Raw genomic sequence first — 17,180 nt, 5'->3', positions numbered from 1 at the left:
ACATCAGAGAGGGGGACCGAATGACATCACCTTTGTCTTTCCACAGTTCAAGATGATGCCAAAGAAGATTAAATAGGAATTGTGCTCTCTCCTGAACCCAGTTCCTATCTGCAATCACCTCGAGCTCTGTAACCAAACTCCTCTGCAAAGTCCAAATAAACCAAATCATTAATCATGTCCCCCAACAAAGCACCAAGCGCCGGCACCAAGGCACGTCCCTTCCCCCCTCTTCTTCCCCCAAACACAACCACCCCCCTAACAACACCCCCAAGGTCACCCTCGGCTCCTCAGCCCCCATAATCCAAGAATCAGCCGGCCCCGTCAACCCATCCTCCCTAGCCGCCGAATCCCGCCGCCATGGCGGCGCCTTCTCCGAAAACCCCACCTCCTCCAGCTCCTCCCCCGGCCAGCCAGCCTCCCAATCCGAGTATGAATCCTCCCTCTCCGGCACCACCAGCCGCCCCTCTAGCAATTCCGCCTCCTTGGAATCAGCCCAAATGTCCAAATCGTCCCAGTCGGAGCGCGGACAAAAGGGGATGCCCTCCAAGTCGACCAAGACGGAGTCGTCAAAGACTGTGAGCAATCCCGAGGGGCAGGGGGCCAAGGCACCGACTTATGTCGAGAATTTGATTCATACCGGTGCCGAGAGGGGCGGGAAGCCGCACGGGAAGAATCTGACAGAGGGTGGGTTTGAGGGGAGCGGGACGGTGGAGGGCCCGTTGCCTGAGCCCGGGAGTGAGGATGACCCGGGACGGTCGGCGTTTAGGAAGCTGGCGGGGGCGAGCGCGGCTGGGAGCGGGGTGGCGAAGGGGTGGAAGGAGTCGGAGGGGAGGAAGGGGTTTTCGCAGTTGGGAAGTGAGGAGAGTGCTTAGATGTGAGGTTGGGGTTGGGGTGGTTGGTCTGAGATTGGATTTGGGTCAGGAAAAGTTAGCCTTGATAGTTGTCAGTGTTAGTTCTGTCTTTCACCAACCTTTTAAAATGGCTTGTTGTTACTCCTTGACTTGTCAGTGACAGCTTGTTTCATCTGATCTTACCTTAAAGTTGCTCCAATGGCTCGGCTCAGGTGGAACTGACAAACTCCATCACCGGGGCAAACCTGTCTTTCTCTCCCCAACTGCAAGAATCAATGTCAGTGAACAGCTCATCATCCATCCGATGATGAAAACATCGCTCAGCAAACAAGAACCAAATCTTCGACCGACATAACAACCCAAGTTCATTACTATCTTCAAAGCCATTAACGCTAACACCACACACAAAAAATTAAGCATTACTTGAATCCAGAAGGAAGAAAAATGGGAACCTGACCCTCACAAAGAGGCGGTCAGAACCAAAGCTGAAAATCGCAATAAATGCCAGTCTCAACTTTTGCGTAATTCAAGCCGGATGATTATCCAAAAGAAGCTCGGATCACAGATTCCACTTTTCCAAAGAAGGCTTTCCCCAAAAAGAACCACACAACACCCGGCAAATAGCTTGCCAGACTTTCCCTCTCGCTTAGAGCACGACAGCAACAACACCGGCGACGGCGGCGAGGACACCGCCAGCGTTCAGGGCGAGATACGCAGCGCTGTTGGTGTTGGTGGCTGGGGAGCTGGGGAGGGTGGAGGTGCCGGACTCGTCGTCAGTGTTGCTCGCGTCATCCTCGACCTGGTTCTGATTTAGGGTCTGAGTCGGGGTGACGTTGTTGGTTTTGGAGGCGGAAGGGGCAGCGGTGGCCTTGGAAGGGAACTGGGAGGCGTAGCCGCAGAAGATGTCCTTTTGGCCGACGTCAGAGTCTGATACGGAGAGTCAGTATGAATACAGAGATTACGCGTTCGAGGCAAGGTTGGGCGGGTTAAGAACTTACGGAGACGAGAGTCGTTGGGGCAGTTGTTGTAGCAGCTGTACGCGGGCAAGGAGGTTAGATACTGTCTAGAATATCATCAAGATGGCGGGTGACACAGCGAAACTTACGTGAGGATAGCTTGCCAGGCGGCGCATGAGCAGTCGTAGTCACTCGGGCCGCAGGCGGCGAGCTTCGCCTTCTCGGAGCCGAGGCAGGCCTCGACTATGTAGTCGGCACCACAGACGCTGGTGGTCTGGGCCATGGCGGCCGAGACGAGGACGGCGACGGGGAGGAAGAAGGACTTCATTTTGGCGATTGATTATGGTGGATTACGATGGAGAATCAAGCGCGTCGCGAAGAGGAATGGCGGTCGGACGGGATGAGAGTTTGTTTTTATGTGGTTTTGAACGAGAGGGTGGTATCATACAACTCTGGAAGGCTGGGATTATACCAGGATGAGATGGTGAATGAACGACTGACTGGGGAGGAATCCGGAGTAACGAATGGATACGGTCTGGTGCATGGAGTCAAATACTCGCGATGAACGGGGGAGCGGCGCCAGAGCAACCGAAAAAAACAAGCGAGTGTGTGAGGAGGTTGTGGGAATCAGGAGTGGAATCACAGGCGGCGAGGGAGGAGATGGAAGGGATGTGGGCGATGCGATGCTCCCAGAAGGGGCATGGGGAGGGGGGATGGCACGGCGCTAGTCTCTTTAATTATAAGCCGACATGGGGAGCTGGGGACGCCACATCGATGTTGTTCCCACCATCCAGGCCTCAACCCGCCTATCAACTGCCAGTGCTCACAGCATGGCGCGGGTCGTTGTGGTCGGCCGGCTGGAATGCGTTCTGCTGCATGTTGCTGCTGTGGGTTGTCGCCAAAAGGGAAATATCAAAATGTTGACTGAGCAAGTGGTCGTGCTGTGGTGTTCACGCTTCGGGAAGTGCAGGTCGTTGGATCGCGTCGGGCCCGGCCGGCCGTGCATTTTGATCTAAACCAATCGGCAACGAGCTGGACACTCGTGTTATCAGGGGGTTTGACAGGGGGTCAGAATCATCATCTCCTGATTGGCCAATCTCTCCGGCAGGTGGCCTCGGCCTTGCAGGGGGGTCCGAGTGCGTCTGTCATCACTCGTAAAACCCAGTTCAACCGATCGCCCAAGGCCAGAAACATCACCGCCAAAGAGAAGTTGGCGCTGCAGCTTCTCTGCCAAGCTTATAAGCCGCATCTGCCATCACATCTCTCTTTGAAACGGTTTGCTTGATGTTTCTGGATATCAGATGCTACCGCCACACAAACATAAACATCTTTGTGCTCACCGAGTCTGTGTATCGAGCTACCAGGCCCACCCGGCCTTGTTTGTGTCGGATGTACCACAGCATGGCTGAGAAACACCAGCGGTTCCAGCTCTGACTTTCCTCTCGATCGACAATGCACAGAATATCTGGCAAGACCGGTGATCTGCTGCATGTCATGAACGTGTGCTCGAGGTCTGACACTGATTTGCTCTCAGACAATGTCAACCCGCAACAGTCTCACTCCAATGACAAAACGAACATACGGAAAAGTCTAGATACAAGGCTTATACTGGATCCGAAATCCTCAAGAGAGCTTTCAGAATATACGGAGTAGTTCCCACCTCTATTAAGATGCTGGCGAAAGTCATGCAACCTCCTCTCCCACCACTGCATATCTCCCCAACCCATCTCAGCCCCTCACATCTCCGTCTTCAAACTCACGATAACACAACCAAACCGTCTTGCACCTTTCGTCAGCCTCAACATCCATCAAATAATACCCTGGCCGATAAAACTCTCCACCTTTATACTTCCAAGGCCCAAACCAATCCCATCCGTAACTACGGCTGCCAATCCGGTGCATTCTGAACCCCCGCCAGCTGTAAACCAGATTCTGGGTAGGTATCGGGATTATCTACGATTTCAATCGCCCTGAACTCTATCGGGTGTTGGTGAGGCGCAGGCGGAGAGGTGTTGTGGATTGGTCGCCAGTTGATTATCTCTACATTCGAGATGCGGGCTGGGAGTTTGTGGTGTGGTAAGGGGAGGTGTTCGCGGCCATGATAATGATAGACAGTGGGACCAGCTTTCTTGTTGGGGAGTTTGACACTTTTGGAGGAGTGGGACGTGCGGTCGAATTCGGTCCAGCTTGAGGCTGTGGATGAAGATGGTTTCGATGTGGACTCTGGTTTACTGTGGCTTGATGTGTTTGTTCCCGAGACATTTGGTGCTGGGTTTGCTCCCACTGGCTTTCTCTTTGAAATTGTCGACATATTTGGATATTTCAGAGACGTTGATACCGGCTTTCTCTTTGGAATTGTCGACGTACTTGAAGAGTGCACAAGTGTTGATGCTTGCGTGGTTGGGGGGCCAGGCCTGGTTGTCTGTTGATCGTGAGCCGAGCGTTGGTGTTGCTGGGTGTGGCTATGAGCAGGAGTGACAGTTCTGCTTGAATGGCCATTTGAGCTTTTGGCGATGTGTTCGGGAATATAGGTTTTGTTATCTTCTTTCCTTGAGGGGATATAGGTACCCTGCCTGTTGTAGCCTGGCCCATGGCCTGTGTTGCTAACCGGCTGGGTCTTGTCCTTGCCAGTAAACTTGGACAACCGGCCTGTTTTTCTTTTCTTATCCATTTTCTTCGAGCTATCGGCAGTGCAGTGTGTCTGCTCCTAGACAACACAAAAAGCAGGGGATAGTTGTCTCGTATTTCCCAACAACAAGGGAAAGCCGGGAAGGGAAGCTGAGTATTGATATCCTCACAGGCGTGGCGGAGATCAGATATGATTGCTGATCTGAACCTAATGTTCATGTGAGCCATATGAGCAGTGACCTGCAAACACCGTGTTTCGAATGTGTGAATGTGATTCAACCGCGTGAGCTCCTTGACGTCAACTGTGCTGTGTACTGTGACCAGATATCAGGCTGGAGATATATAAGATGGTGCCTGTATATCTTAAATATCTTCCGTTCGAGCTTAGCAATTTGTTCCTATCAACATGTATGATGGACTACATGTCACGTTATTGCCCTAGCCTCTTAAATGACTGTCGGGTAATGTTATATGTCGTGGTCAATATCACAAGCCCTACTGTGAGGCTACCATGAAGGTCAGTCGTGGTGTGCTAGGGGTGAGTAGTGAAAATCATAAGGCACCTCATTAAGGGGTTGTGAAACATCTCAAAAGAATTCTCTAAATTTCAGTGGAACTAAAATTATATATCCTGCACATTCGAGCTTGACTAGTGTTATTTAGCCTCCTGGAGATATTGATGAGGTGGCCATCACTGTCTAACTTCTAGGGTCCTGAATATATAACATTCTAACATTAAAAATATTGTCTATGGAATCTGCCACTCCAATTCCACCCAATGTAGCTGAGCTTCTGACCCAGCCAGATCATCGTAGAGAGTAAAACCCGCGTGTCACTTCTATAAGAGTTTCCATACGTAGCCGACGAAGACCAGAAGTGGAAGGTAGAGGTTTGCGTTTAGGAGGCCCATCTTTGCGTGCAGTAGGCATGTTTCTGGGTTTGTTCGATGGAAATTCGCGTTCAGGTGGTATTTGAGTACCTGGAATAGGCCCTAGATATCTTGCTGGGTGGGTGCGGCTGGCGTATTTTGAGAACCTCTCCGACGGGCATGTGCTTGTATTCAAGACTATTCACCGTCTCGGGAAAAACACCTGACAATGTTCGAAGCTGGCATGCCAGTACATCATTCTCCACCACTGCAACCCCAACAATCCCCTGTATTCCTTCGAGGTCGCTCGTATATCTAGTTAGGAGGAAGAGACTTCTCTCTTGGCAGGAGATAAGTAGAGACTTTCCGAACTCTACGATCTGTCCATCTGGCTTCCAGTATGTCCAATCTTTTGGGTCGTACTAGCTTCCAACGCAGGCATTGGAGCTGGAGACAAATTTGAACTGTTGAAAATTGACCTTTCGTGCCTGACCGCCGAACCGTACCTCTCGATAGGATCCGCCAATGTTTCATCGCGAGCTAAGCGGTTCAAATGGGAATTCATGGCATTCATATCTCGGTTGTTGTCCGTCAAAGGATGACTTTGTGGTGGGATTTGGTTGTCGGGAGGTGTCACAATTATAGTTGGCGGCGATGTTGACTCCGTTGGCTTCCTTGGCACTGGTTGACCCAGCACAGGCACATCGTTGTATGGGTTTCTCTGTCTCTCCTGACCCTTCTGGTAAATCTACCCTGTTGATGGCAAGTGTCCGCTAGTTGGAGAGCTCGGAACGGACGGGGAACTTTGAGCATAGGGAGAAACGGGTGAGATATCAAAGTCGAGGGGCGAGTATGAAGTACTAACAAGGGAAACAGTCAGGGGTGATGGCTGATGATGACGAGCAGATCTCGGATAAGGGTTGGAGCTGTGAGGACGAGGTCAATGCTGTTGAGCATATCCCGGGTACGGGGAAGCAGATCTGCTGTAGTTGCTGGCAGTGCTGCGTGTGTTGTTTGACTCTCTTGAGGCTTGGCGAGACGTTGTTAATCACCAGAAATGAGGCTGGAAATACATGAGATGATGTCTCTTTGAGTTTGAGCATCTTCCCTCCGTACCTGTGTTATCGGGTATTCATGTGATATGCAATTGACTCCTTTGAGGCTCTGGTCAACACCAAAGACATGCAGCCATGGAGCTCTTCATCTCAGAGCAGGACACCCTTGGGAGCCACGTTCTAGACAAATAAATGCCAACATAAAGTACCGTAAATTAACAAAGGCTTTGATGCTGAACTACGCCTTAGAAAATAGTCAAGTCGCTTTTAAGGACACCAAATAGACGTCGAAAAGTATTTAATACGCCTGAAAGAGTAACTAACAGGTCTATTCTACTTAAAAAGGTGTAAGCTGATAATTGTTACAGGTTTTACCAACCAGCAATATCAACTATTCTATCGGGGCGTGGGAGTTTGACCGGGCTGTTTAGCAAGTCACAATTGTTAAACGTGAAAGAGTAACAGATTGAGGTGTGATTGCATCATATTCTATTCTTTACCTAGGCAATCTCTGTAAACGATATCTATGAACGTGCTCGATATCCCAGATATACAATCTTTGCCAGCAAGTACCGGACTGTCAGCCCTCCAACCGCGATTATGAAACTTCAAACAGACCCCCAATGACTTCAAATTCCATCCATCTTTGCCTGTTCTGTGCGAGAAATTAAAAAGCACAAGCGTATCAGTAACAAGCCCACAACACTAATACCTACCCTTCAATGGTAGTAACCTGACTAATTTGAGCTTACCGAGTCCATATAGGTACCTCTGATAATACCCATTATCACCAACCCGATACGGCACCCGATACACAGCCAGCCCATACACCGGAGACATAAATTATCTCGTCTCCTGCGTTTCAACCCTGAGTCTTAACATCCGTTTGACTCTACAACCTCACCTGGGTATATGCGTTGAACGTACCCCAACACCTCTTCCACAGGCATTTCCCTCAGTTTTCCCAGCTTTGCCATTGCGCTGACTTGTTAAGCGCAAAACCAGCTGCCAGCCACATAGCTGTTTCGTCATCCTCCACCACTCTGAAGAAAACCCGGCCGTGTATACCCTCCAGATAGTGGATATACCTCGCTAGAAAATTGCCCTTCTCGTTGCTGTAAAAACAGATAGGTTTTTCGATTTGATCTTTGGCTGTGCTGGCTTGGCCTTTGGCATCGGTGGAGGGACTGGTTTCATTCGTATAATCTTTGGCTGTGCTGGGCTGACGTTTGAGACTGGGGGCGGGACTGGTTTTCTTCTTGGTATCGCCTTTTGTGGATGGCCTTTGGTGCTTGACGCAGGCGTTTGGGGGAGTTCGTGTGGGCTTGGGCTCGCGACGCATGTTGTCTGCGTTAAGATTGTATCCACACTGCCCACGCTTGATCTCCGTTGGCTTAGAGGCGAGCCATATCTCCCGTCCGGGGTTTCTGAGACATAATTCGTCGCTGATTTCTTCAACCACCAATTTCAATGATTCCCGATGCCCTCTTCGCTCATCCCGAGGAGGGGGACTGCATGGCGTGCTCTGGGGTGTGCTAGTTGTGGTGCCGTGCCTGGTGTTGATGTGCCCCATCTTGAGCTCGTGGATGCTTGTCTTCTCAGCGACGTTATTCTTGATGAAGCATGGTTTGGTTGCGGTGCTTGCAGCAACCGCTGTGTAAGCCCCGCCCGGGAGGGTCAGCCGTGAGAATGGCAGTCAGAAAGGGGACTCGGCGAAAAGGGTGGACGGAAATTTCTGTCGACGCTGAATAACAGCTAGACAGCGGACTCGGCGGAAAGGGGATGTTGTAGCTAGTTGATGGTGAGTGAAAAGCAGACAAAGGGGTCGGGTTGTATGGTGGCGAATGGTAATAAGGATACTGCGGTCCAATGGGATATAAGAGCACAGCTTGGTGATAGAAGCATGGTGCAGCAGTCAGAGGGTACATGTCGAGCTGTGATTGATAACCATGGGTGGGACGCGGATGGGAAGCGTAAGTGCGAAATCGCGAGGAAAGGCGGTCGTCGTAAGAATAGGATTGGGTATATCCGTGGGACCAGTGCTCCCGGTACTCAACTTGACGAGTACTCATGGCCCGCTGGTATTTGCTGGTAGAGTTGACTTGCCATTCCACTGGTAGGAAAAGCCGAGAACTGAAGGGTATTTATAATAGCCAAACACTCAGTGTCGGCCTCATTGTCCGCGTTCGCAGAGTCTGCCAGCCATACGAACGGTCACTCGTGACATGGTGTTAGGTAGCGCAACAATGATGACCTGACATCAGGAAGGTCATTTGGCGACGTCTTTCAGATGTGAGAATATGTAATAGTATTGTTCCATCCGTAGCTCTCATTCAAGTCATCTCAAAACAGGAACAAGAGCGTTACTTACACAGATGCATGCTCGCTTCCTGTCCCTATGGAGCCCCTGAGCGCCTAAAATTGCACAACCATAGCCATCCATCCATCACTCATACATTGTGGGAAACCGCCACCTCTTGAAAAGAACCTCGATTAACCCATCCTCTTGTCCACTTCAGCCGAGGGGGGATTCTCGTTGCCAACATCGGGGTTGAGATAGTTGGCGTCTTCGGCGGCCTCGTACTCGGCAATGAGATCTGTGACGACCTCTCGAGCCTCATCGAACTCGCTGAGATTGTCAGCAAAGGGAGCCGTCTTTTTGTAGCCCTCCAAGAAGGCATTGCGTTTTCTCATGCCATCATACTGGCGGTAAATTCTTTTGAAAAGCTGTGATAATGTTAGATACGGAGATATCTGTTTCAACATATGGAGAATACCTACAGTTGCGATGCTCGTGTGATTGGCCAACATTAGACCGCTGACACGGTGTGCCATGGGGATGTATGGGCTTCTCTTGGTCAGAGCCACTTGAATACTGGCGGGACCCCACGGAATGAAAGTGGCAAGACGACGTTCACGGATACGCAGCAAACTCTTGTGGACGTCTGTCGGGTCAACTTCTCCTTGAATGACGTTCAAGATGGAAATGTAGCAACTCTTTTTGCCAGGCACGGTCGATACCATGCGGTTCTTGGGCTGCAAGAGACGACGCATGACGTCCAGAACGGTGGTCTTGCGGACTGTCTTGGCCTGCTCGACTTGATCACCGGTGAAGGGTGTGTAAGAAGTCATGAGGAAGTGGCAACGTGGGGTCGGGATGAGAGATGCGAGGATGCTGACAAGATCATTGTGCATGTAACCTGGGTAGCGGAGGGTGGTGGTGCTGGCCGACATGACGGTCGATACCAGCTGGTTTGTTTGTTGGAAGGAGGGCTCTTGCATGTGAAGTCTGTCTGCTGCGATGTGGGAGAGAGCTCCGTTGTCGAGGACAACCACTGAATCGGCATTTTGGGTGAGGCGTCTCATGGTGAGCATGCTGTTGTATGGGTGTACCACCACGTCGCCGGAGTTTGTCGTGTCAGGAAATACGGAGTATGTCTGGATGATCTTCTTGGGGAATCTGTCATTTAACCTTTCAAGTAGGAAGGAACCCAAGCCTGAGCCTGTGCCTCCGGCGATCGAATGCAGCATCATGAAGCCCTCGAGAGAATCACTGCCGTCAGCTTCCCGGTCGATCATCTCCATGATCTCCTCGTGCACTAACTCTCCCGTCTGGTACCCATCGCCCCAGTTGTTTCCGGCCCCTACACCATTCTTGCCCACGTAAAAGTTCTCAGGGTTGTATATGTTTCTGTATGGGCCTGTTTGGATGCCGTGGATAACTCGTGGCTCCAGATCGATTAGGATAGCTCTTGGGATGTACCGGGTATCGTCACTCTGGTAATAAAAGACATCTTTTCGATCGCCGCCCTCGGTTGCAAAGTCCTCGAGGTTGCCGTCCTGACTGATGCCGTGCTCCTGGCATAGCTGCTGCCAAAACTGACTGCCAACTGTGGTAGATGGACTGTTAGTCTGGGGACGACATGAACAGGATATGGCATAAAGAATGGAAATACTGACTGCTGTTGCCGCACTGGCCTGCCTGAATGGTGATTATTTCTCTTGGCATGGTGGTGGCATCGGCGGGATAATGTTTAATGGGAAGATACAACGATGATGTCGATTTCTGGAGCTCCGACGCGTTTGAAGCCGTTTGAGACGCGAATTTGAGACCCCGCCTCTTGGATGTCGAGGGGCACCCTTGCTAGCGCACACTGGCCCAGCTCCGAGGTTGTCAGCCGCAGCTTCGGTACCACTTTGTTTCTTCTGCGACATCTTCAAGCAAAGGTGCTACGTATGTCAATTTCATGTCCCTATTTCTTTACAGCTTTGGTGACATTATATTGTTTTCCATGATTATGACTAGATACACCAGAGATACCTTGTATCTTCGTAGGACCTATGATCTAACTGACCTCAGCGAGTGGGAGCTGCCATCTGAATTGGAAAATGCTGCAGCTGCATGAATACCTTACCCTGCCGTAATTGAGCCAATTTTGCGTGCCAGGCCATCCCAACCAGCACTTGAGTTCCAGGCTGTCGAGATTTGGATGATGTCGCTGGAAATGATGAAACATGGGGCAGCCCAGAGGCGTGGGGCCCGATGGAAGGGGTCAGTAAATTGTAGGTTATTTCCCGCTGTACACCCCTGTCGATGCACCCAACGTCAGGTGCCATCACGTCCATCCCGCGGCTGTGGGAATGCGATGTTCCTGGTGAAGAAGTGAAGGTGTTGGCGGGAAACTTGAAAGTTTGGTTGCATCCCCATCTTTACCTTATTCTATTGAAAACTGCACATCGATCGCAGCCTGCTTCCTGCCCTCCTACCGTCCTCCTGTTACTAGCCAGCCAACACTAGTAGGCCATTTTAGTTGCTTTCTTGGTTTCTAGCTTCCAGGTTCCTTGAATCGGGAAACGTTGAACCTTCCACTCCAGTTCCACAACCTGCATCAAGACGCATGCCACTGACGCGCACCACGCGCCGCTGTACCGACACACCATCTCTAATCTAGCGAAGAAGTCATCCCCTACGCCCACGTTCCCCTCGAACAATCCGTGCCGCGCGAATCCGAGACGTTGCGAACAACCCGCCAACCCATGCTTCGCTATTGAGGCCCCCATCATCTTCACGAACCGCCGGCTTGTCTGCTTGCCACAGAAAGACTGCAACTTGAAAAAGAAGCATGACGGATACCCCCCGGCTTGAGCCTTCGGGCACGCCTCGAAAGGAAGCAAAGACGACCCTTTCCTCCGGCACGCTCGACGAATTGCCCACCATCCCCCAAGCCAAACTCCTCCACACTCACTCATCACCATTGCTGTCCGACCATGTCGATTTTGCTACCCGCCCGGCGACGAGACCGAATTCCCTACGTGGGCAGAGCATTGCCGAGAACGAGCCTACAGATTACTTGAATGGGGGGGTTGTCCATGACCGACAATCTTCCCCTGCGGCTGGCTATGGCAATGGGCCCATACCGTCCGCTCTCAATGTTGAGAACCCCCCTAAATCCGCTGCCTCAGGCCCATCCGACCTACTGGACACATCGGAGTTCACTTTGCCGAATTCAAACCGAAGAAGCGTACAGTTCACCCAGGATGACTTCGCGCCAGACCAGATAACAGCACATTCGAGGCAGGGTTCTTGGGACACCCGCGAAGCCTTTGGAAAGCTCCGTGGCTCGGGTTTCATTGCCATACTCAAGGACTTGAAAGGCACTGGCGGATCGCATACCCCGAGGACACCTGGTGCCGGTCCTTCGGAACTCCCATCCACCGCAAGTTCGCCAACAGCACTCCGTAATCCACCAAGAATACCTCGCGCGGCAGACGAAGGTAGTGATGTTGATGCAGATGCCGAGGAAACTGCCGATGAGACGGTTGGCGGAGCTGCGAAGGGTAAACAACGAAAGAAGAGACGGATCCGGAGACCCAGAATGGACTCATATTCGACGCCCAACACACCTCAAGTTGGTGTGGGAAGCCAGGATACTGCTGCCGCTGGGTACGGGAGGTTTGGAGGGCTTTTGCGACGTGCAACGTTGGGAGGCGTAGACGACCATGGCGTTGTATCTGAGGGTGAAGGTCGTGACCGCCTGACTAATGCACGGGCCCCCAGAAGAGTTACGCCATGGTCTTCAAGAGGTGGTCATGATGACGGGGAAGAAGCCGAAAGCCCAGGAGGTTCGAGGGTTGGCCATCATTTCAGAAGATTTTCGGCCCTCGGCGGTGTCGGTGGTGGTGTCAGTGATGGGGATGCCATCAGCCCCAGAAGGCCCTTTTTCGGAACCGAACGAGCCAGTACGTTCAGTGCACAAAAATGGAAACAAGTTAAAGGTGCCTTGAAGCTGCTGCGCAAAAAGCCAGACGAGCAGTTTGACTTTGCCAAATCAGCAGAGCTCATGGCCGAACTACGGGCGGTTACCCCCGCTGTGTTGATGCTGGCAAGCATGATACAGCGGGACGAGCATGGTAACAAGAGGATCCCCGTGCTGCTCGAGCAGTTGAGGCTTAAAGTCAAGAGTAGTACGCCAAGTCAAGAGAAGGACAGCGAGAGACATTGGCTCTTTGAAATCGAGCTCGAGTACGGCAGTGGTCCAAGTCAGATGAAGTGGACCATCCACCGCACCATCAAGGACATTCTCAACCTTCATTGGAAGTATAAGTTGACGCTAGGGAACGAGAAGTTGCCTTCCATTCATCAAGGGGCGAGACCAAAACAGCCCAGCTTTCCTTTGTCTGCCTTTCCCTACCTTCGTGGAGTGAGAGGCTTGGATGAGTCTGACGAGGAGGATGCTCCGAACAGCCAGCTTACGCCCAACCTGCTTGTTAATAACAACGATAGGGCTGAAGAGACGGCCGGGGAGCTAACAGCAGGCGAAGCGACTGTTCAGGAAGGGACCGATATCGACGCCCCGATTCGGAAAAAGCGCTCACGCATGTCGTACCTGGGTGCTCGACGAAAGACCTCAGCGCTCGGATCCATGGCCGATCTTGGTGCCAGTGCTTTGGACCCCAGTGTGGCCAAGAGACGCTACGTTGAGCGGCAACAGAGGACGCTGGAAAAGTATCTTCAAGACATGATTCGCTGGCTCATGTTCCGCGCGGATAGCAACCGTCTCTGCCGCTTCCTCGAACTCTCTGCCCTTGGTGTGCGCCTTGCTGCAGAAGGCAGCTATCACGGGAAAGAATGCTACCTGCACATTCAGTCCTCCAAGGGACTCGACTTTCGACGGGTTTTGACGCCAGGAAAGGTGATTGCTAGACACAGTCGGAAATGGTTCCTTGTGCGTCAAAGTTATATCGTCTGCGTTGAGTCCCCGGAGAACATGAATATCTACGACGTCTACCTCGTTGATCCCAAGTTCAAGCTCATATCGAAGAACACCAAGGGCAAGGAGCTTACCGGCAAGGACAAAAATAGAGAGGATGATGTTGAAAATCTCGACTTGACGGCTCCCCGCCCTGTGGCCAAGCACCATACTCTCAAGATCCTTACCTCGGAGCGAAAGGTCAAGTTGTTCTCCCCGAATCAGCACCTCATTCAGCAATTTGAGGAGTCCATCGTGGAGATGCTGAAGAACACGCCATGGCACCTGCACAATCGGTTTGGCAGCTTTGCCCCTGTTCGCACTGGGGCCTATGCCCAATGGCTTGTGGACGGCCGAGACTACATGTGGAACGTCTCGCGTGCCATCAGCATGGCAAAGGATGTCATCTACATTCACGACTGGTGGCTGAGTCCCGAGTTGTACATGAGACGTCCCGCTTGTATCAGCCAAAAGTGGCGACTTGATCGTCTGCTGCAGCGAAAGGCTGCCGAAGGTGTCAAGGTCTTTGTGATTGTCTACCGCAATGTGGAAGCCGCTATCCCTATTGATTCCGAGTATACCAAATTTTCCTTGCTTAACTTGCACCCGAACATTTTTGTCCAGCGCTCGCCACATCAGTTTAAAAAGAACCAGTTCTTCTTTGCTCATCACGAAAAGATCGTTATTGTCGATCATGATATCGCCTTTGTCGGTGGCATCGATCTCTGCTTTGGTCGTTGGGATTGCCCGCAACATCCTGTGGTGGACGACAAACCTACTGGTTTCGAGCCTCAAGAGGGACAGCCCAGGGATGCCGAGCATGTTCAACTCTTCCCCGGAAAGGACTATTCTAACCCCCGTGTTCGCGACTTCTTCCGCCTCAACGAGCCTTACGAGGAGATGTATGATCGCTCCAGAATCCCACGCATGCCATGGCACGATATTGCCATGCAAGTAGTAGGCCAGCCAGCTCGCGATCTCACTCGTCACTTTGTTCAGAGGTGGAACTACGTCCGTCGCGGACGCAAGCCCACCAGACCTACGCCGTTCCTGCTGCCTCCGCCGGATTGCAACCCGGAGGAGCTTGAGGCAGTTGGCTTGAATGGCACTTGTGAGGTGCAAATCCTTCGCTCGGCATCCACCTGGTCTCTAGGCATTGAAGACACGGAACAAAGCATCCACTTGGCTTATATCAAGATGATCGAAGACTCGGACCATTTCGTATATATGGAGAATCAGTTCTTCATCACCAGCACCGAGACCCTCAATAGCAAGATGGTCAATGGTATCGGCGATGCCCTGGTTCGCCGCATCATTCGTGCTCACGAAAACGACGAGGACTGGCGAGCGGTTATCCTGATTCCCCTGATGCCTGGCTTCCAGAACGAGGTGAACGAACAAGATGGCACCAGCGTTCGTCTCATTCTGCAGTGCCAATACCGCAGTATCTGTCGTGGAGAGCACTCGATCTTTGGGCGCCTCAAGGCTGCCGGCATTGACCCTGAGGACTACATTCAGTTCTTTTGTCTCCGGCAGTGGGGCAAGATGTCCAACGGCATGCTCACAACCGAGATGTTGTATATCCATGCCAAGTGCATCATCGTTGACGACCGGGTGGCTTTGATCGGATCGGCCAACATCAATGAGCGCTCCATGTTGGGCAACCGCGATTCCGAGGCTGCCGCCATCGTCCGCGATACCGACATGATTTGGTCCACGATGGCCGGACGCCCTTATCAGGTCGGGAGATTCGCCCACACGCTGCGTCTTCGGTTGATGAGAGAGCATTTGGGCTTGGACGTTGACGAGATTTTGGAGGAGGAAAGACAGGCCGATCTCGACCAAGCAGAGGCTTTCGAGGCCGAGATGGACCGCATCTACAGCGACGAATCCGATGGACTGTCTCCTGTGGCCGAGAGCTCAAGACGCCGTAGTTCGGCTCGCCCAGAGCCACTCAATATCCCATCTCGGAAGAACGCCAGTGATCACCAGGATACAGATCCGGAGAAGCCGGTGGGCAGAGGCCGGTCTTCCTCCAGGGTCTCCAAGGGCAAGGGCTCTGCCGACGGTCTACGAATTGACATTCCACAGGCTGACAAGCACAAGGTGGAAGTGGAAGGTCTCGGTGCTGATCATTGGAAGGCCGCTCAGGAGGAAGGTCTTCGTCAGGGGCGTGATTCTGTTATTGTCAATGATAGAGAAGTGTTGGTTCATGATGTTTTGTCTGGCGGAAGGGGAACAATTGACAGTCCCAAGCAAGCTCATCAGCTCCGGCGCCCCTCGGCCGTCACCTCTCGTGACGAAGGAGGGATTGATAACGACGGTATTCCTCCCATGCCACCATTTGACAGGCGGACCACGGAGCAACTTGGACTGCCACGGGCAAACCAGTTGCCAACACTGCCCATGGTGGACGATACCGACATTGGCGGCCCGCCCGTTCACACTGACGCTGGCGGAAGGTTGAGCTTCGGGCCCGCCCACACCCTTCCTATTGATATCAAGCTGGCCGATGTCCACAAGGATTGTATGCGCGATCCTCTCAACCCAGCCTTCTACGATGAAGTCTGGTCGAAAGTGGCTGAGAACAACACCAGGATTTACCGACGCGTGTTCCGCTGCATGCCAGACTCGGAAGCAACCAACTGGGCTGAGTACAAGGAGTTCGACGCTTACAACCAACGCTTCAAGGAGAGCATGGACTTTCACCGCTCCGACGAAGAGAGCGAGAAGCCTCCCATGAGCCATGCGGCAGCCCAGGCTGGAGGCGGTGGAGCTGGTATCGGCGCGCCCGGTCCTGCTACTGCCAGTTACGCGACGGCTGAGAAACTGGCAAGTCCCTTGGGCAATGCTGTCAGGGACGCTCTCAGTCACAACGAGCCAAACAAGGATGCCGTTCTTGATGAAAAGCGCGGCATGCAAGAAAATGACTATGGGCAAGACAACTCGTGGAGTGATATGAACCCCGACCCAGAGAAGTCTGTCGACCCCTTGGACACGGGTAATCATCCGACCAATTCAAGTCACGATCACTTGCCCCAGACGGAGAAGCTTGATGTTATCAAACCAAGGGAGCGGAGGGCTACCTTTTCCAACCAGGAGAAGCCCCCCAAGACGGGCGACAGCACTGCGTCAGCTGCCAATACTGATGCCAACGGCAATAGTGTGAAGCCAGTTGGGTCTCAACGACGCCCCAGGCGGCGGACTACCACCAGGGGTAGCCGGAAGGGCTTCAGTCCGACTGATGATATGCTCAACCGCGCCGATGCTGAGGAGCTGCTTAACATGACGCAAGGTGCTTTGGTGCAGTTCCCGTATGATTGGCTTGTGGTGGAGGAGACGAATGGCAACTGGCTGTTCCAGGTGGACCAGGTGGCTCCGTTGGCTATCTAGTAAGTTGGATTATGTTGCCTCTTATCCCATCATTACTTTGACTAACCATTTTTCTAGTAACTGAGTGTTTATATTGCTGAAAGAGCTGGTCTGTTGGAGTCCAGCGTTAGAAGGGATCATAAGGAGGTGTTTATGATGGTGAAGATTCCCCCTGGAGGAGTGTGGCATCATTGCGTTGG

The 17,180-nt window shown here is 52.3% G+C and overlaps 4 protein-coding genes across 4 annotated transcripts; 2 read left to right on the top strand and 2 right to left on the bottom strand.

The window, feature by feature from the left end:
- Positions 1 to 174: 174 nt before the first annotated feature.
- QC763_402885 (uncharacterized protein) lies at positions 175 to 872 on the top strand (the record flags this gene model as incomplete). Its single annotated transcript, XM_062911915.1, has 2 exons — positions 175 to 210; positions 273 to 872. The coding sequence occupies 2 exons, from the start codon at positions 175 to 177 to the stop codon at positions 870 to 872; spliced, it is 636 nt and encodes a 211-aa protein (XP_062765551.1).
- Positions 873 to 1,190: 318 nt separating this feature from the next.
- Positions 1,191 to 2,767, bottom strand: QC763_402880 (uncharacterized protein). Its single transcript, XM_062911914.1, has 3 exons — positions 1,957 to 2,767; positions 1,850 to 1,884; positions 1,191 to 1,778 (listed from the first exon to the last, which is right to left on the bottom strand). The coding sequence occupies exons 1-3, from the start codon at positions 2,133 to 2,135 to the stop codon at positions 1,498 to 1,500; spliced, it is 495 nt and encodes a 164-aa protein (XP_062765550.1). The 5' UTR covers positions 2,136 to 2,767; the 3' UTR covers positions 1,191 to 1,497.
- A 4,058-nt stretch (positions 2,768 to 6,825) lies between these two features.
- On the bottom strand, positions 6,826 to 10,494 carry TUB4 (gamma-tubulin). The gene is made up of 3 exons (XM_062911913.1): positions 10,319 to 10,494; positions 9,140 to 10,248; positions 6,826 to 9,085 (listed from the first exon to the last, which is right to left on the bottom strand). Exons 1-3 carry the CDS (start codon positions 10,365 to 10,367, stop codon positions 8,852 to 8,854), a joined length of 1,392 nt encoding a protein of 463 aa, XP_062765549.1. The 5' UTR covers positions 10,368 to 10,494; the 3' UTR covers positions 6,826 to 8,851.
- Positions 10,495 to 11,001: 507 nt separating this feature from the next.
- On the top strand, positions 11,002 to 17,065 carry SPO14 (Phospholipase D1; the record flags this gene model as incomplete). The annotated part of the gene is made up of 2 exons (XM_062911912.1): positions 11,002 to 17,000; positions 17,059 to 17,065. The coding sequence occupies exons 1-2, from the start codon at positions 11,482 to 11,484 to the stop codon at positions 17,063 to 17,065; spliced, it is 5,526 nt and encodes a 1,841-aa protein (XP_062765548.1). The 5' UTR covers positions 11,002 to 11,481.
- Positions 17,066 to 17,180: the final 115 nt, after the last annotated feature.

This window comes from Podospora pseudopauciseta, chromosome 4, assembly GCF_035222475.1.
Source record: "Podospora pseudopauciseta strain CBS 411.78 chromosome 4, whole genome shotgun sequence".
NCBI classification, from domain to species: Eukaryota; Fungi; Ascomycota; class Sordariomycetes; order Sordariales; family Podosporaceae; genus Podospora; species Podospora pseudopauciseta.
The sequence above is the reverse complement of the archived record's forward strand: the minus strand, read 5'-3'. Positions and strand labels throughout refer to the sequence as shown.

Bases quoted from the DNA above. Each gene is read 5' to 3' on its own strand.
- TUB4 (XM_062911913.1), bottom strand. From the start codon at position 10,367: ATGCCAAGAGAAATAATCACCATTCAGGCAGGCCAGTGCGGCAACAGC. The intron at 10,249-10,318 runs GTCAGTATTTCC...CATCTACCACAG, and splicing joins AGGCCAGTGCGGCAACAGCA to TTGGCAGTCAGTTTTGGCAG. The intron at 9,086-9,139 runs GTAGGTATTCTC...ACATTATCACAG, and splicing joins ATCACACGAGCATCGCAACT to CTTTTCAAAAGAATTTACCG.
- QC763_402880 (XM_062911914.1), bottom strand. From the start codon at position 2,135: ATGAAGTCCTTCTTCCTCCCCGTCGCCGTCCTCGTCTCGGCCGCCATG. The intron at 1,885-1,956 runs GTAAGTTTCGCT...GCCCGCGTACAG, and splicing joins GCCTGGCAAGCTATCCTCAC to CTGCTACAACAACTGCCCCA. The intron at 1,779-1,849 runs GTAAGTTCTTAA...TCTCCGTATCAG, and splicing joins CCCCAACGACTCTCGTCTCC to ACTCTGACGTCGGCCAAAAG.